Below are 19,621 nucleotides of genomic sequence, written 5' to 3'. Positions count from 1 at the left end.
TATTTCGTTTAATAGAGAAGCCATGGTGTTTTTTTTAAACAATACACACATCAAGGCATCTTACCTCCCTAAAGGACAATATAGCTACAATACAAGCATTATCTAATACATATTCTGCAAATGCGGTGTACACATGTCAGTTTGCTACTCTATTATGAATGGCGCCTCAAAATACACACGCACTCAAGGTCATATAGAAACATGTGATCCATGCACGCAGAGCTTAATGACATCCATATACGCCAAGAAAGAAACCCAATTTCTTTCTGAAGATCCTACACAAATGTTCCACACACAATCTTTAAGTTATTTTCATTTGAAGGCATTCTATTCGTATATCAGTGCTGAGGCCATGAATAAAAATACAACGGGTGGTCTGCCTTGAAACTTCTGTCACAATTTACATTTAACTAAAAGACATTTGATAACGTAATAGACAAACGCAATAAATACTTTTCCTGGGCCGAATTCTCGGGTGAAATCGTTCTAGGCAGAGATGCATGTGAGAAAACGTAGTGCCAAGTATAAAGCACATCAAGTAAACCTATACAAAAGAGATGTCTCCTCACCGTGAAAGCTGTCCCGGCGATCAATTCAATCCAACGTGTGTCATCAACATATTTCAGGACAGCAACATCCGCGCAGTGGGTATCACTATCACGGGATTATTGTGGTACCCAGCAGCTTGTGAACGCGCACGATCAACCAGAGGACGGGTGGCTGTTGTGTGGATCACATGCTGCTTTTTTCCCCCTTTTTTTTTTTCCGCTGACGACTGACGCGCACGGAGGAGAGTCGAGAGCTCGATGACGCAAAAGTATTCATTGACACATCGGCCAGGCAAATACGTAAGAGCCCTCTAATACGTGACGCCATTCGGTCGAGACACACACCCCACGAAACATGATCGGTCGAGCTATATAAGGGCGGTAGTGCTGGCAATGATAATGATGCGTGTTTAAGTCTCAAGGTTATTCACCTGGTATATCGCCATGCTCCATATGATGCCTACCACTTCGGTGGTCCTAGATGCAATTGTGTTCATTCTAAAAAATCGGGAAACCATTAATCTCCGTGTTGTAAATGTCAGAGCATTCAGCATGGCCCTATTATTTAATTCGAATGCACTATGGCAAAGGGTCCAATTGCTAAATGACCTAAATGGTCCGGCTTGATAGCTAGTGTTTATTCTGATGCAATTTAGCCCCCAGTGCTTACAAACACTGACCTTTCACACTTGGCAGAAAGCTCCCGAACAGATTAAAAAAACATCACATTCTAATGAGTAAATGGTCTACACAACTTAACTCTAATGTGAGGTTATTCCCTTTATGGTTAGATACCATAGCATGCTCTGTTGTGCTGAAGACGTTGTGTGTGTTGACCTCAGGGGTGGTCGCTCTCCAATGAGACATCGAACGTGCACCACGACTTCATGGCCCATGGAGCCAGAGACCTTCATAAATCAACTCCCTCCAGAAGTCTATTATTTTCGCCGCCCAACCTAGACAGGGCGTGTGGGGGGGGGGGGGGGGGGGGGGGCGTGGTTGTCTGGAGGTCATTTTTCATCATGACGCGCATCAATATATCTCCCACCATTTATCTTCAGGAACTCTTCTTTCATCGTCTATAAGTAAGATATCATGTGGGCTCCTGCCCGTTACTCCCAGTGTCATTAAAACGAACGGCAGAGAGGTTGAACGATGGGATGTGCGTGGTTGTACGACTGTACGCAATCCAACAGCTGAAAGAGTCCTTAGACCGGGCTGGACTCCAAAGGAAACATCTTGTGATGCACAGTAAACCTAAAACAGCACCATCAATAAATAAAGCATAACACCATATACCATACAATATGTAATGTGTGGGCACAACATTCTCAGATTTTTTTGGCATTACTTTCCTACTATTCTGGGCTTGACTTGACTTCTTGTTTCGACTAAAGATAGCACCGCGTGCAGCCCACTATCTGTATTAGGTGTTCTATTTATGTTACCTCTCCTCTCAGACTCTGGCTCGCTGCCTCCTTTGATACACCTTGGGGGATCCGTTGCCATAGCAACCTCTGCTTGATGGGACGGACAGTGACTAAGAATCAGAAAGTGACTGAGTGAGGTGGGGGCACATCAGGGGTAAAGCCACATGATATAGTATGCATAAATATTCATTGACAATATCAAACAAACTGAGTTAACTCTCAATCTAATAGGGTGTGAAAGGCTTAGAGGCAATGAGAGAATGAGAGGCTATATGTGGATGCGGCGTAAACACTATAATTTGAATAAATATAGATGGAAATTTGTGTATGTACATTTGTATGTGTGTGTGTGTGTGTGTGTGTGTGTGTGTGTGTTGGTGTGGTTGGTGTGCGTCTTAGTGATTGTGTATGTTTGTGTGTGTGTGTGTGTGTGTGTGTGTGTGTGTGTGTGTGTGTGTGTGTGTGTGTGTGTGTGTGTGTGTGTGTGTGTGTGTGTGTGTGTGTGTATGTGTGTGTGAGAGACATGGAGGAACGGGGGTGGAGTTGAAGTCAAGGAGGCTTGTTAGTGAGGGCCACTGCCGTGGGGAAGCAACTGCTCAGGTGGCACATGGTTTTGGTCTTGATAGACACCGGATTGAGACTTCCTCTCTGTAGGCGAACTCATCCCCATGGGAGATTAATGAACGTCATCTCATCCGCAAGCTTCAGGAGTTTGACCAAAGGCTGGCTAGAGGTGCAGCCGTTGGTGCAGAGGGAGAAGAGAAATGGAGAGAGCACATTGTTTTTTTGTGGGCTCCGATGCTGTTGGTCCGTGGCTCGGGCTTGCCCAGCCATACTGGACTTCCAGTCTACCAGAAAGTTACTGATCCACCTACAGGTGGGCTCAGGCATGCGCCGCTGGACTATGGAAAGCCAAGAAGGCCACAAACTGGCCCTAGAATGGCACGTCAAGGGCACGTACAAAGGGCTAAACCGCGCCATTGTAGGGCCAGTTTGTGGCCTTCTTGGCTTTCCATACTGGACTACTTTATCCTAGAGAAGAGCTGGGAGGATCATTGCGTAGATGCCAGGGACGTCTAGGTGCTGGAGGATGAAGTAGAGTCCCTTGTTGACTGTGCCAGTGGTCTCTTTAGGCGAACTGCGATTGGGCGAGGAGACGGTTGATGAGGGTCTTAATCTGGTCAGCACCAGGTGCTGAGAGGTCTTCATGACAACAGAGGTGGTCTGTATTCATATTGAGCCGTAAAGCAGGTACCATGCATTCAACCGTGCGATGCAGGGGAGGTCTGGGTCCATTGTGTCGAGGGGGGTGGTGTCTCTTTCCAGGCTGAAAAGAAGAGGTGTAGGGAGGAGGTGTGGAGGGGGGCTGGCGGTTTGGTTCAGAGTCAGGACTGCCACTCTGTCCTTCAAATCTGCAGTATAAATAATTCAGGTCATCTGCCAGTCGGAGGTCATTCGTAGAGTGGGGAGATTTGGTCGTACAGTTTGTGATCTCCCGTAGTACCTTCCAGACCAACGAGGAGTCGCTGAGCCGCTGAAAATGAGAGTTTTTCTCAGAGTACTGTTTGTTTGGCATCCTTAATTAGCTTGCCAAACGTGTACTTAGACATTCTAAACCTATCCCCTGTCTCCACTCTGGAAAGCCCTCGCCTTCTCCAAACAAAGTGAAAACCTTGACACAACCTTTTACTTTTGTTTATAGACGCTCAGTTATGTGCCAGAAAACTGACAGCAGTCTTGAAAGAAAAAAATAGCCTCAACAAATCAACTCTTAATGATGCTAAGGTGTCCGGCTGTACCATTAAGGCAATAAGAGAGAAGAAAAAATAGGCAAGATAGACAGAGCGAGGGTCTGAGCAGTATCGGCAGTTCAGAAAACAGTGTGGATGTGGATTAATCTGTTTTAAGATGTCTGAGCCTGTCGGACTGTTGGCACAGTTGGGCTGCTAGCTTCTCTAATTAGCAGTTGACCGGGGGTGGGCAGCGCGTCCCTATTGGTTAAAGTGAGGTCAGGGTGTGGTTCTGCTCGGTGACACACTTACACTGCATCCATTTGTACTAGGTCGGTAGACTAAAACGTTTACATAGAGTATCCAAAAGTTAGGCTCCATTTTGATTAGCGGTTACCTCTGTGAATTTAGCTTCTCCACTGTGTTTAGGGTGTGTCAGAGGAGTGTCCGTAGATGGCGTACTACTACTTACTCCTGAGAGGTAACCGGCTCTTCCCTCTCGCTCTCTCCTGGTGACTCACCTTCACTTGTCTCGGTATACCAAGATACCCCACCGCCCCTTTATTTCAGTGAAAGCATCCATTTGTTTGAATTCACTCTCAGCCACTTCCACTCACGTGCGCTCACACATTGTGTCTCTGCACCAACACATGCACCCAGTACTTTTCCTTTGCCCACCCTCATTTATATTCCATCCTCCCTCCCTCTCTCTGTCTCCCTCCTTCCCTCCCTCGCTCCCTCCGTTCCTCTCTCTCTCTCTCTCCCTCCCTTTCTTCCTCCACTCCTCTCTCCCTCCCTCTCTTTCTCTGTCTCCCTCTCCCCCGCTCCCTCTCTCACTTTCTCCCTCCCTCTCCCTCCCTCTGTCCCACTCTCTCTTTCCCTCCTTCGCTCCCTCCCTCTCTCTCTCTGTCTCCCTCTGTCCCGCTCTTTCTCTCTCTCTTTCTCCCTCCCTCTGTCCCACTCTCTCTCTCCCTCCTTCGCTCCCTACCTCTCTCTTTCTGTCTCCCTCTGTCCCGCTCTCTCTCTCTCTTTCTCCCTCCCTATGTCCCACTCTCTCTCTCCCTCCTTCGCTCCTCTCTCTCTCTCTGTCCCGATGTTCCTCCCTCCCTCTCACTCTCCCTCCATCCCCCCTTGCCTCCGCTCTCTCTCTCTCCTTCCTCATGCTTCTTCTGTCCCCCTTCCGTCCTCGCTCTCCTGTCTGATTTATTCCCCTCCTTCCTCTCTCTCCCAATGCGTGGTCTGGTTCATGCTCAATCCCTAAAATAAAACTCAATTTTTAACCCTATTACACATTTATCTTTATTTTTCAAAGTGTATTGGCAGTGCACACATAGCTTTGCTTCAATACTGAGTTTTGATATGCTATTTTTTCACAGTAACATGTTTGATACTAGTAATGATATGATAAAATGACATAGTTCCAAACATGTTAACTGATGTTAAGGCCAGTCTCCTACTCTATTCCCAACAGATTCATAAACAAGAAAATTTGATAGGCTCACTGTCGGTCATTTAATCAATACACAATACTTTCAGACATGTATCCGATTGCATTTGCACTTCGCATCAGTGCAGAATGCACCAGTTATCTGCATATGTTTAAAGAGAGAGAGGGCACACACAGATAGAGACAATACAATATGCATAGATAGAATGAGCTAGAGAGAGAGAGAGAGAGAGAGAGAGAGAGAGAGAGAGAGAGAGAGAGAGAGAGAGAGAGAGAGAGAGAGAGAGAGAGAGAGAGAGAGAGAGAGAGAGAGAGGGGGGGAGGGGGGGAAGAGAGAAATATAGAGAGAGAAAGAGATAAGAAACATAAAGAGAAAGACACAGAAAGACATATGCCGGTAGACAGAGGGAGATTGAAACAAAATAAAGAGAGAGAGCGATGGGAGATGGAAGTGGGTCATCCTCTGAGAGTGAATGTATTCACCCCACACCATAGACTTTCCTCTAATAAAATATGCTGTCTCTCTTATCTTACCAATTTGCGAAACATTCTGTCCAAAAGTATATAGTATTCTCTTTGGTTTGATAGTGGATGCATCCATCTCAAATTAAATAGAAATGGCCTATTTTTATCCAACATGTATGTGTGTGTTATAAATTAAAGTATAAACCATGGGTAAGCATGAGCTCTTAGTGTGCACTTAAGCCATATTATTGCCACATTGCGCAGCTTGCCGGGCTGCCGGGCTACTGCTGAAGCATGTGACCGGTGCGGAAGAGTTGTAGCAGATGGTTCTCATAGCAGGGCCGACACACAGGGCGAAGGCAACTGTTCCCACCCCCCATCATAATCATTTTAAAATACCTCTGCAGGGACAACAAGAGCTTTTTCCCCAACGGTTTTTTTCGGAAGCAAAAATCTGTTCATGCAACATGACACTTATAAGGCTTATGCTTATGCAGGGTACTTTTCCCTTGTGAATGTATTTGTTTTGGTTATATTTGTGTTTAAACGATGTTATTTTTAAGGTTTACATTATGTCAGTGGCAGTGCTTCGTATAATGCTAATACAATTCATGAAAAAGAAATGAAAAACAATTTCATTTTCAAACGATTAGTTTGGTATTTCTCAAATGTAATGCTTTGCAAGCCCACATAATCATAAGATACATTCTGCCCACTAGTGGTCGAAGGTATTTTGGTTTGTCAAAAAGGTTAAATCCTTTTTTGGACATTGGACGTTACGATCAGGCTTGACATGCAAATTGAGGAAGTAGCTATTTTAAGTATTTGTAGTACAAGTATTAGTATTTTACATTAAGGCATGTATATGCATTAAACATGGTTTTTATATTCGATCGTCATGTATCGACCAATGGGACCTATTTGTATAACATTTAGTTTGGAAGAGGTTTGTAATAAAACATCGCTACTTGTATATGTAACATTTCACGGTATTATAGTAGGCTAATCATTTCCTTGACCCTTTGGCCGCACCCGATTTACAATAGGCGAAGCGTCGTGACGGATTGGACAAGTGGCCTCCGTAGAGCCAATCGTCTTCTTCCACTGATGCGTGGGCGTCATCAGTAGTGAGTAGTCCAAGATGGCGGACGTGAAGCTGCACTATTCCTAAAACCACATTTAGTTCGTCAAGTTAACTTTATGAATAGGGTGCGTCACTAAAGTGTACTTTCTTACACTGGACCATCATCCACTTTGAAATGAAAGGGAAAGAACGATCGCCGCTGAAAAAACGCTCACGGATAATCGATGATCTCCGAGATCGCGGAGGCCACCTCACCAAGAAGCTAGGTCCACTGTCGGGCACCAGCAGCGGCAGCAACAACGGGAATAGTTCGGTTAACAGTCACATTTCTGCAAGAAGAAGTTTGCCGAGCGAAAAGAGGGACATGAGGGACGCGGAAGGACACCACACGGGCCGGACTGGGGCCAACCATGACTATGGAAGTAACAACGCCAGCTCCAGCAACAAAGTGCACGGTAGCATTGACCTCGCTACCGAGGCCAGCTCCGCTCCCAGGACCAATGCACGCGGCGACGCGCGGACCCCCAGCTCCGAGAGTGAGTACAAGACGCTTAAAATCAGTGAGCTGGGGTCGCAGTTGAACGACGAAGAAATTGAAGACGGACTATTTCATGAATTCAAAAAATTCGGAGATGTAAGTGTCAAAATAAGTCGAGTTGGCGACCAGAGGGTGGCGTTTGTGAATTTCAGAAGGCCCGACGACGCCAAGGCGGCCAAACACGCACGCGGCAAGTTGGTGCTCTACGACCGACCACTGAAAATTGAGCCCGTGTTCATGAATCGTCGTAGAAGCCGTTCTCCCGTGTCGAGTTATCCTCCCGGGCACCGTAATGTACATGCCCAAAGAGCCATGTCACCCACTGGTTTAGGCTACAGAGACTACCGACTACAGCAGCTAGCGCTGGGCCATCTCCCCCCGCCTCATGTGCCACCACCACCCATCCACCTAAGGGACCTAGAAAGAGACAGAGAGTTTTCTATTTTCGAAAACCGGAACCGGCCTTCCTTTATCCCCGAGTGTGCCCCTTTCAGAGAGGAGGATCTCATGTCCCCTGAAGACGACCAGAGAGCAAACCGGACGTTGTTCTTAGGAAACCTTGACATTACTGTGACTGATCAGGATCTGCGCAGGGCGTTTGACAGGTTCGGTGTCATTACCGAAGTGGACATAAAGCGGGCAGTGCGCGGACAGAACAGCACTTATGGCTTTTTAAAGTTTGAAAATCTTGACATGGCCCACCGGGCCAAAGTGGCCATGTCGGGGAAAGTGGTGGGTCGCAACCCTATTAAAGTGGGCTACGGTAAAGCCACGCCTACGACCAGGCTTTGGGTTGGGGGGCTCGGGCCCTGGGTTCCGGTGGCGGCTCTTGCCCGTGAGTTTGACCGCTTCGGTACCATCAGGACTATAGACTACAGAAAGGGAGACCCCTGGGCCTACATCCAGTACGAGAGCCTCGACGCTGCCCAGGCCGCCTGCACCCACATGCGTGGCTTCCCCCTGGGTGGCCCAGACCGGAGACTGAGGGTGGACTTTGCAGAGACGGAGCAGCGGTACCTGCAGCAGTACATGCAGCACCTCCCCCTGCCCCCCTACGACCTGGTCCCGGAGGCCTTCGACCACCGCCCGCCCCCGGAGTCCCTGAGGGTCCGTGAGAGGTCTCCGCCCGGCCCCCTGCGCTTCAGAGAGAGGGACCTCTACCCCGGCAACGACTGGCCCGGCCTCGACGTCCACGACCGGGCCCGTGGTCCGGGCTTCGAGCCCATCGACCACCTGGAGAGACGCGCCCGGGAGACGTGGTCCCTGGAGCGAGAGCTGCGAGACCGCAAGCGGAGACCCCTGGACGACGGCCGGCGCCCCGACCGCTCGCCGAACGGCGGGGACTTTGTTCGCCGTCGCCGCGGGAACTCGCTGGAGCGCAGCCCCGGCGGAATGGGCCGCTACGGGGACCCGGAGCGGGGCCCCCACCCAGGCAGACTCTCTCCTGGCAGGGAGCACCAGAGCCTGGACCCGACCGGGCCCTCAGAGAAGAGGAGGAGGACGCTCAGCCCCCCCACGGCCCCGGGCACCAGCTCGGACAGAGACCGCAAGCGCAAGGCCGGGGACCCGTGTCGGAGCCCCATGCGTAGGGGGGACCCCTCCCACCCGCCTTTCCTCTCCAACAACTCGTCCTCCAAGGCGGCGCCGCCCTCAAAGCAAGGGGCGGGGTCCCAGAAGCTGTCCCAGGCCTGGCAGGGCGTGCTCCTGCTGAAGAACAGCAGCTTCCCCACCACCGTGCACCTGCTCCAGGGGGACATGGCGGTGCCGGCCTCCCTGCTGGTGGAAGGCACCAAAGGCGGCCCGGTGTCCCAGCTGAAGATCAGCCAGCGCCTGCGCCTGGACCAGCCCAAGTTGGACGAGGTGAGCCGCCGCATCAAGGCCTCGGGTCCCGCCGGCCACGCCGTCCTGCTCGCCGTCCCGGGGAAGACGGAGGACGGGCGCCAGGACAGCAGCAACAGCTCCACGGAGAGGCCGCTGAAGAACCTGGTGTCCTACCTGAAGCAGAAGGAGGCGGCGGGGGTCATCAGCCTCCCCGTGGGGGGCAACCGAGACAAGGAGCGCACGGGGGTCCTCCACGCGTTCCCACCGTGCCCGTTCTCGGAGCAGTTCCTGGACGCGTCCTCCAAGGCCTTCGCCCGCTCAGAGGAGGAGTACCTGCTGATGATCGTTATCAGAGGAGCCTCCTGAGTGTGCTCGTCCCCCCCCCCCCCCCCCAAGAATGGTTGTCTTTTAACAACTGAGCACTGCTATTTTTTTTTATTCTATGAGTTGCATAACTAGGCGGGTGGAACAGTCCATCCTTCCAGGTGGAATACATAGATGTGATTTAGCGTTTGAGTGTCGGACTGCTTAAGAGAAAAAATGTCGAGGCTTTGATTTTTAATTAACTTCCAGGGCGGCCTGTACTCCATTCAGCCGAAGCAAAGTTTGTAGTCGGCCAATATTTCACGATGCATTGTATTTAGCTGAAGGATTTGATTAGTATGAATTAACGCCCCCTCCCCCGCCCCCATTAATTTCCACCCCAAAAAAAGCTAACTACATTGAGAACAAGGCTTTTTGTTGTATCAATCTTTGTTGCCGCAGTAGAGTTTAAGTTCATTCCTTAAGACTTTCATTATGTTGACCAACTGTACAAAAGAAAATTTATAAAAATCTATTTGACAACTCAAAAAGTATAACTCAATGTGTTATGGTTTGCGAGAACATTTAAAGTACTATGAAGATTTCTGTGAAGCCATTGCAGTCAATGTTTTTTTTTTTCTATTCAGATTTCATGCAAAAATAAGATGCTAAAGGAACCCAACTCATTATTTGACATCTCTACCTTTACTCGGTCAAACTCACACAATCTGAGAAGCAACTTTTAAGCATAATTTAATTGTTAAATATACAAATATTAGGCCTAATTAATTACTATTGGGCTTTCACAAGGTTCCCTGATTGTTTGTCATTCCATATTATGTTGACTTACATTGTAAGAAGTGTTTATTGAATAAGTCATGGGTGAAGTGTGTTATTGGCTAAACTTCTTTGGGGATAAAGATTTCATCAGTCCGATAATGGTTTTGTAAATACTGTGACCATCTAGATGTGGTAGGCTTCATGAGCTGGTATGGAAACCACACTTTAACTAGCAAATTGGTTAAATTCAAATAGGGTTTCCCTACAGTCCTACCATACCATTTGGCGTCTAATCATAGTAATCTTTCATTGGACAACTAATCAAACATTTCTAATCTTCATTTACTAAAGTTAAACAATACTGATCATTCAAGGGCATTCATTTATTGTCCGCAACTATTAAGAAATATGATCTTTGGTCAAATTGTTGTTAGTGCTGGTTGGAATTTTTGCAATTGAAATCTTAACAAGTGACTCATCAGTTGGTCAACCTACCGGTCAGATAATTGATTTTAAGAGTTGACGTACACTGGCATGCTTATTTTATTCAGTATAATTTTTTCATTACAATTTTATCCAAAGTTGACTGGGCCGACTGTTAAAACAGAACCAATATGGTTTGTTTCACCAAGGTTCATTCTACACCTAAGAAAAAAGCTGCAGTGTTGTATTTGATTTGTCCATCCTTCAAACATGTACAGTCTTCGATGTGTTTCTATGCCATGGACTTCCCCTTTCACTACTGTCAATCATGCAATGACAAAAAAAAAAAAGAACTTCCACTCCCAGAATGCATCTCTGCAAAGAGGGCCATTTGCAGTCTGAGTTGCCTTCCCTGAAACGGACTCTATTTGTTTTAATGCTTTGCTTCCATTTTTTCAAATGGAGAATTTAGCAATGTGCTGTTTACTCAGGATTGCAACGAAAAATACCGGAGGCCACGACTGCTCATGAATCGCAAGATGAATTGCCTCTGTCAGACAGCCCATAGATTTTGTTTCAGTTTTAATAAATGTTCTCTTTCCTGGGAAACGCGTCTAACTGCCTGGGAGGAACCTTTTTGTGACCATTCTCTGTTGTCGGAGGTGTACTCGGGAGTTAACTGCGCTGAGCGGAACGCAACTGCCAAGCAGGGCGAGGAGGAAGTGAGATCGAGGCAGAAACAGCTTCTCAGTTCTGTGTTTTGGTGGCCGTTGTCGGTCAACTCAAGCCTTTCCCGCCACTAAAATTGGTAACGAAACTGGGCCCGCCGTCCTAACTTAATACAACATGAGAATACCCCCGCGGCATGTTTAAAGTGTTGGTCTCCATTTGGAGATTGGGGGGGGGGGGGGATTGCTTCCACAGCTCATTTCCAACTGCCAACCACCAGCTGTGTGCCCTGGGAACCCCCCCCCCCACCCACCGCTTGGGTGACCCCCTCCCCAACAACAGACCCGATTTGGTCTGCTCCGCCTGGCCACAACGCAGAGGTGGTGGGCCCTCCTGTCCCTTTGGCCGCACACCTCAGCGGATGGGGAGAGTTTCAGAGTTTCCCCGGTCTTCTGTTTCAACACCGACGGCGTCTTCCTGTTTCACACATTAATCCACAGCTCCAGGCTGTACAGGAGCAAGGGATGAGCTGTTCTTGTGTTTGTAGCATGTTGTTGTTCCGCCGCCCTCCGCCCCTACCTGGCCGTCGGTCCACCAGAGGAAGCCGGGGTTTTAGGGTCGGGCTTTGGGCACTGGCCCCGTCTCGCGTTCGAAGAGGAGTTGCTGCATATTATTGAGGTTATGAATGCGGCCGAGTTCGACGGCTGTAAGATGGGAATCCCGATGGAGCGGAAGGAGAGTTCCTTGCATAAATACACTTTTTACACTGATGCACTAGAATAGGATAACATCTTCCACAGTATCGCCGTGCGAGGACGTCGACGCGTGAACAGCAGCCTTGTGTTCGGAGTTGGGGAATCTACCGGACACAACAGCCTCTACTGGACCTCGTTCCTGCCTGTCGACCACTCCCTGGTACCCCCAGATTGGGGTCCACCACCCTGGGACACCCCAGCGCCCCGTCCAGACGGCAAGGCCTCCGGAGGGATGCTTGTTGTAATCACAGGTTTGAGGTGGTTAGCCCTGAACTTCAGCTCGGGTAAAGTATTCGCCAGGCGTAAACCACATGGTCGGGTATGTATGACAAGAACTGCAATGAAAACGCCATTAATGACTTAAAGGTGACATACACCACCGTTTTAAAAAATCTGCCTCATCTGACATCATAAGTGGGCGTGTCCACGATGTATGACGGATAGATGAGCAACATTTGTTACAGTCAACTGGGTAGGCTGGTAGACCGATCTATCCAGCTTACATCTAGGTGACAGGACACACCCGCGTGTGATGTCATAAAAGGCAGATATTGAAAAACTAAGGTAGGATGGATCATAAAGGATTTGATGAAGATATGGAGGACTATATTTAGGTAATGCTACATGATACTGTTAATGTTACACAAGGCCTTTACAGTTCCTGCTCAAAGACACTTCCTGCTACACGCCGAGTTTCACAAGAGCAGTGTTGTAAACCAGGGATGTGGCTGACAATAACGGTCAATTTAGTGTTTTAATGTCGGCGCTTGGTATCCAAAACATTGATTGCCGCCTGTCGGAGACTTCTGAGCCTAGGTCGCCTTGAGAGTCAAAAGACGGAAAGGGGTTAGGTGTTAGTGACATGAAGCACTGGAGATCAGGGGAAACTTGGGCCCAATCCCATTTCTACCCCTTACCCCTCCCCCTTGTTTTGAAGGGGTAAAGGGAAGGGGTAAGGGGTAGAAATGGGATTGGGCCTTTATGTTTACATTTCGTCTTCACTAGCAGGCCAGTAACTGGCTTTTATATAGGCTTACTGCTTTTATAACACGTTCGTTGTTCCACTCTTGCCAACAGGAGTATTACAATCCGAGGTTATTTGTAATCAAATGCAAAATGTAAGTAAGTAATTTTGCTGATAATGTTCTACCATAAAACAATGTTGACTTTGAACTTCAACACAGATGTAAAATCCTCAATTATGTAGCTGTTTGGATAAAATTAGCAAATGAAAATATGATTTTTTGCTAATGAAAAATATTTGTATATCACATTTTGTCCATACAACAAATCCAATAAATTACTGGTAAGTATTATGTCTTTTTTTTTCTTGGTATTTTTTTAGGCAATGGTCCAAATGAGCAGCTGGACCATGTACCTTTTGACGGGCAGACCTTGTGAGTGTCTGTTTTGGTATAATTCAAGTATTTCACTTAGTATGACTATGTAAGGTCGCCTATACTTATTTATTTATTGGGGGTACATTTATGAAGGACTGAAGTGTCAGAATTGAGCATGTTTTGAAATATTGTTCCACTAATCATTTTCCAGTGTGTGTCTGAACATCCACTCACGGCGCCTCATTGGTTCCGTTATCTGGACGTAGATTGCTTGGTCGTGTCTCCATAGAGTCTGCAGACACGTATGACCTCGGGCAAGGACAGGAAACCATAATACAGGTAAACTATACCGTGGTGAGTAATTTTTTTTGTTTTTATCTTTAATTAACTGTATTCGTTTGAGGTCCATGCTGTCTGTGATTGAATAAAGTTTGAAATATACAGTTTTGCCTTCGTGTCTTTCTTCTTTGTGTTGCATCTTATCTTACATTTCCTGAAGGTGAACTCGGCCGTCCTCTAGGAGGCAGCGTTGAGCAGTAACTTGACATTATAAGACTTACGCAAGGTGGTGACGTAGAGAACTGGAACAGTGTGGGAAGGGAATGAAATTCAAATTAACTTTGAGCATGAGCATATCACAAAAACAATATTAGTTTAGTGTAGCTTAATCTACACCTACATTCTCGGAACTCTAGATTTAAACTTTCATAACGGAAAATAGCATTGCAAATAATGTATAGGCAGCATAATTATTTAGAATAATAATCTCACCTTACTATTCATTATTCTTTTTTATTTTTTTTAATCATATACCGGTAGCCTAATCTTTAAAACAAATCAACAAAAGAAATAATAAAAAAATATCTTTCTAATCTCAGTTTGAGGAATCTTGAGAAATGTTTGTTGTTTATAAAGCGAGTGTTAGGAGTAGGCCGTTTGGGAAAGGGTTAGGGTTAGGGTCTCGCTGGGAGAATAGTCCATCAAAGGTCAACTGTACTGTAGTTTAAAGAAGGCCTATCCTTACAGAAATAGAAGGATTACAGTGCCCTAAATGTAAACGATGATGATGGTGAAATTAACAATACCATTAAATCATATCACTTACGATGTAGAAATAGTCCCTTTTGTAAGATGCTAAGCTTACTTCAAGACTTGGGCGTGATGCCTCACTTGGGCAAACACAGGCCTACCCTTCTTTGTTTTCCATGCCATTCATGTTGGCTGTCTGTGATTAATGATATTAATCAATCACTATACATTTTTGAGGAAGTATAAATAAAAATTCCTAAACTTATGCAACACAAAGATGAATGCCTCTGATGTTGACCTCTTTTGCATTCAGCTATGCCATTGCACAATTTAGTATGTATTAAATAAATAGTGTCTCCCCAATTTCAACATAATCTTACAATAACAGCTAGCACACGGTACCTCGCGTGCACACCTACAGGGCTCTTTGATGCAGCCGACACAAGAGAGGAGCTTCATTCCTCACAAAACAGGCTCTGGTGACATTTGTATTGAAGGACATTAGATTAATATTTAGAGCAGGTTTTGTTTCCTTTATCTGGTTTCACTGTTTAAATATGCTCTCTTACTAAGAGGTTTCTTATCAATTTGAGTAGGAGGTGTAGATTGGATAGAGGGGGGAGTTGAGGCTGATATTAAAAGTATAAAATACACTTTTTCCATTCAACTTCTGTTCTTCATGGTCAGCTTTAAGATGAAGTCTGCTGTTTTACTGGTGCTTCTTGTGGCTTTCACAGAGGGACTTGTCAAGTAAGTGGATCGCGACTATTATTGTTAAGCCAAAATATAAAAATATGAATTGCACTACACAGTTTTTCATTAGTTAAGCACCTGTTTATTCAAGGGATTAAGGATGGCACACATTTATAAAATACATTAAGTCCTTGATTATCCTCTTATGCCTTTTGAAAATGGGCACTTGTTAATGTTTACAGTATTTGTAAAGGGCTTCAAAAACTAATCCAAGTGAATTTAAATATATTCCTGGTTGGTTCAGAATCCCTTTGTTCAGAGGCAAGTCTGCCCGTCAGGCTCTTGAAGAGGTTGGACTTTACGAAGAATACAAGGCACAGTATCCTCAGCCAAGACTTCAGAGAGGGCTGAAGCTGAACAACGTGCCTATTACCTATGATCCACAGGTGAGTGTTACTATACTGCAAAGACGTGTTCTGTCACACTGCAGACAAACCACTCACCTTTCCACATCTCTCTTTGGGTCGGTGACTATAGGTTACCTATTATGGCATGATTGGCATTGGAAATCCCCCGCAATACTTCAAGGTGCTTTTTGACACCGGCTCTGCGGACCTATGGGTGCCGTCCTTGAATTGCACCCATTACAGCTGCGGTAGGTGCAACGGAACAAGGCCTGCATCGGTTTAGCTTCTATTGGTTGGGAGTCAGACTCCTTGTTGTTTATTGAAACACCACAGACATTGTTCATTTCTTTGTAGGTAACCATTACACTTCCCTAGTGGACATTTATAGATCTGATGGCTCAATACATCATTTCAACTATGTTTGGAATAATGAATAAAGTTGCATGCCAACTTAAAGATAATCAGTATTAGTCCCACTTATATTCAAGAACTTAAACAGAAAATTATTTTTTTATATAAATGTGAAAACGTTTTACATTTAGTTCAATATATATGGAGAAACAAATAACATTTCATCCTTACTTATTTTTATTCTCCTATTGTTTCTGTATTGTTCTTCTTGTTAACCAGGAAACCATGCAAGGTTCAATCGCTCGGCTTCCTCCACCCTTCAGAAGGGCGACGGGGACTTTACCCTGGATTATGTGTCGGGCTATGTGAAGGGTGTGACGGCGTATGACACCGTTCTGGTGAGAGACGACATCAGAGCACAGCCATACCGTCAACAAAGAAACACGTGGACCATTATTATTGAGTACAAACAAGGCTGTTATTGAGGCTGTTCTTTGCTCTATTTCCAGGTCGGTGACATTTATGTGGTGAACCAGCTCTTCGGCCTGACCTACTCGGGGGGGTCGTTCCTCAGGTACATGCCCTGGGATGGCATACAAGGCCTGGCTTTCATCGGTGCTTCCGCATTGGGGGGGACTCCTCTCTTCAAAAACATGTGGAATCAGGGAAGGATCACACAAAACCAGTTCTCAATGTACTTGAGCAAGTAAGCCTTTTCGAGTATTCCTTTATTGAACCTGATTATTAATCTACCCTAATGTATGTATACAGTATACACACACACACACACACACACACACACACACACACACACACACACACACACACACACACACACACACACACTGTGATACATATTTGTTGGGGTTTGTTTGGTTTCTGTGAAGAAATAAATGCTCATCATTTCTAATATCCTTCTCTCAGATCCGTGGAGGGAAGTGCTTTGATCCTAGGGGGAGTGGATGAGCAATATTTCACTGGACCAGTCAACTGGGTCATGGTCAAGGAGGAGGACACTTACTGGACCATCCAAATAGATAGGTATAATGAGCGCTATACAGTACCATGGTACTAACAAGCCCTGCATACCATGGTAAAAGAGTTCTACATCGTACCATGGTAAATGAGCCTACATATTACTATGGTAAACAAGCCCTACATAGTACCATGGTAAATGATTTCTACATCGTACCATGGTAAATGAGTTCTACATTGTACCATGGTAAATGAGTTCTACATTGTACCATGGTAAATGAGTTCTACATAGTACCATGGTAAACAAGCCCTACATAGTACCATGGTCAATGATTTCTACATAGTACTATGGTAAATGAGTTCTACCTAGTACCTTGGTAAACAAGCCCTACATAGTACCATGTTAAATGAGTTCTACATAGTAATATGGTAAATGAGTACTACATAGTACCATGGTAAACAAGCCCTACATAGTACCATGGTAAACAAGCCCTACATAGTACCATGTTAAATGAGTTCTACATAGTACCATGGTAAACAAGCCCTACATAGTACCATGTTAAATGAGTTCTACATAGTAGGCCTACCATGGTCAATGATTTCTACATAGTTCCATGCTCAATGATTCCTCCATTGCCCAATGTACTATTGGGCAATCGAGGTATCGTTCAGAACCGTCGCCTGCTAGATGTTGTTTCAAATGTCAGCAATCTAGCATAATATCGAGGTCTATCGAGCCCGGTCATACAACGGGATATCATATAACATAATACTATACTGGTGGCCTCAGAGTGAGCACCGCTCACTGTATGAACCTGACGCCACACCCTCTCCTGTGTGTGTGGCTGCAGCATCACCATCAACGGGAACACGGTGGCCTGCAGCGGCGGCTGCCTGGCCATCGTGGACTCGGGCACGGCCCTCATCACCGGGCCAACCAGGGACATCGGCAACATCAACGGCTGGGTGGGGGCCTACCAGGCAGGGGGCGATGTGAGTACTGGTTGTGTTTGTTTTGACGTCATTATATACAAACATACACAAATATAACAAAACGATTAAAAAGAGCACGAGTAGATGACCTGATGTTTGGATGGGAATAATATGGTGTGTGTGTGTGTGTGTGTGTGTGTGTGTGTGTGTGTGTGTGTGTGTGTGTGTGTGTGTGTGTGTGTGTGTGTGTGTGTGTGTGTGTGTGTGTGTGTGTGTGTGTGCATTCCTTTATGTGTTTGTGTGCACGTGCGCGCATTCCTGTGTGGATGTGTGTGTGTGTGTGTGGGTGTGTGGGTGTGTGGGCGGGTGGGCGGGCGTGTGTGTGTGTGTGTGTGTGTGTGTTAATTCGGTTGTGGGTCACCTACAGCAAGCTTCAGTGGGCTGCAGTAACGTCGGGGTGATGCCAGACCTGGTCTTCAACATCGGCGGCAATGCCTTTCACCTCCCGGCCTCAGCCTACGTCCTGCAGGTCAGTCCCATCGTCTTTATCCTAATATTCATAGAAATAACATTGTTTATGGTCATATTACGACATGTATGGTAATATCCCCATGTTTATTCATTTGTTGACCTGCATAATGCAGTATACATATAATTGTATATCGTTACCATGTCATGAATCTAATGAGATCCTATAAATATGGCACTGAGACCCAGAACGTGTGGTTCTTCTAACCTACCCTCTGTGCTTTGCTCCATAGCACGGGACCAGCTGCCAAACCGGGTTTGAGTATGTCCCTGGGTCGTGGATCCTGGGCGAGGTCTTCATGAGGCACTACTACACCGTGTTCGACGTCAACAACTCCAGGGTGGGCTTTGCCCTCGCCGTGTGAATGTACACGTTGCATGCTTGATTTATTATTTATGGGTTTGCTTTAGCCTCATTTATTTTCTCTCCGAACTAGAGACCAATTGAGAGTTTAAGATCTGGTTTTCGACACTCTTTCCGTAATGTTGTCTTAATGATTATTTGCTATGATAAAATATAATGGCCCAAAAAAGATCAGTTCATTTTTAACAGCTTTGTTTTATTTCTCTGGGTTGAGCTGTTTTGATTGGTATTAAAAAATGACACTTGAACTGCAATCAAGTATGGTGATTGTTCCCTGCTGTAACTTGGCCAACCACAGGGTGGCAGACAACTCTGAAAGCCTGCAACTCTGAGACCCGTGTGCCTTGGGGAGGGGCTTGGAGGAATGAATGAGTCATCGCCCACAAATTCAGGCTTAACATGTACAACCACCTGCCAATCACTGATAGTCAACTGGCGCTGCTTCCATCCCCAGCAAAACGCCATCTGCATGTGTGATAAGTCTCTTTAGGATGCTCTCTCTATAGAAGAGATGAGATGTGTCTTTTCATCTTCTCAAGCGATTTTGTGATGTTGTTTGGCCCTCATACGCACATATTTATAAATCTTACTTGACATGCACATTTTTCTTATTTCATAAGAGGCTGGGATGTATAAATATCACCTTTCTTGTAGAACAAGACAGCACCATATTCCACACTTCTTAAATTCTGTACAATGTGAACAACAATAGTATCCATCTGTGAACAACAATACCAGAATTTCTTTTTCATTCTGCTTTTGCCTCTTCTCAAGCTACCTGATTCTTTCTCCCTCTCCCCCATTCATATGTCTCTATCTGTCATCGAATTAATGCCAACTCAAGTGTAACCATAAACAATTGTGATAAAAGTAGCCATTACAACACTACAGAGCGAGCTAAGCCTGTGTGTTTAAGGTAAACAAACCTATGGACTGAGGTTACTGATTGTAACTGAGATGCGCAGTGTATCTGAGTCATATGGGTAGGGGGCTCAATGCTTTGGGCCT

The 19,621-nt window shown here is 45.9% G+C and overlaps 2 protein-coding genes and 1 pseudogene across 3 annotated transcripts in view; 2 read left to right on the top strand and 1 right to left on the bottom strand.

Moving 5' to 3' along the window:
• Positions 1 to 896, bottom strand: part of LOC115557209 (sodium-dependent neutral amino acid transporter SLC6A17) — a gene marked incomplete at its 3' end in the record, with an annotated part of 14,536 nt that extends 13,640 nt beyond the window's left edge. Inside the window, 1 exon segment of the mRNA XM_030374831.1 lies at positions 570 to 896.
• A 5,819-nt stretch (positions 897 to 6,715) lies between these two features.
• On the top strand, positions 6,716 to 11,187 carry LOC115557206 (RNA-binding protein 15 pseudogene; annotated as a pseudogene). Its single transcript, XR_003979164.1, has one exon. The product of XR_003979164.1 is annotated as an RNA-binding protein 15 pseudogene (transcript).
• A 2,726-nt stretch (positions 11,188 to 13,913) lies between these two features.
• LOC115557211 (pepsin A-like) lies at positions 13,914 to 19,405 on the top strand. The gene is made up of 9 exons (XM_030374835.1): positions 13,914 to 15,112; positions 15,360 to 15,501; positions 15,593 to 15,710; positions 16,093 to 16,211; positions 16,323 to 16,519; positions 16,738 to 16,854; positions 17,640 to 17,781; positions 18,149 to 18,250; positions 18,483 to 19,405. The coding sequence occupies exons 1-9, from the start codon at positions 15,042 to 15,044 to the stop codon at positions 18,612 to 18,614; spliced, it is 1,140 nt and encodes a 379-aa protein (XP_030230695.1). The 5' UTR covers positions 13,914 to 15,041; the 3' UTR covers positions 18,615 to 19,405.
• Positions 19,406 to 19,621: the final 216 nt, after the last annotated feature.

This window comes from Gadus morhua, chromosome 13 (genome assembly GCF_902167405.1).
Source record: "Gadus morhua chromosome 13, gadMor3.0, whole genome shotgun sequence".
Classification (NCBI taxonomy): domain Eukaryota; kingdom Metazoa; phylum Chordata; class Actinopteri; order Gadiformes; family Gadidae; genus Gadus; species Gadus morhua.
The sequence above is the reverse complement of the archived record's forward strand: the minus strand, read 5'-3'. Positions and strand labels throughout refer to the sequence as shown.

Coding starts and splice junctions, on each gene's coding strand:
- LOC115557211 (XM_030374835.1), top strand. CDS start 15,042: ATGGTCAGCTTTAAGATGAAGTCTGCTGTTTTACTGGTGCTTCTTGTG. Junction 17,782..18,148: donor CCTACCAGGCAGGGGGCGAT/GTGAGTACTGGT, acceptor GGTCACCTACAG/CAAGCTTCAGTGGGCTGCAG. Junction 18,251..18,482: donor CCTCAGCCTACGTCCTGCAG/GTCAGTCCCATC, acceptor TTTGCTCCATAG/CACGGGACCAGCTGCCAAAC.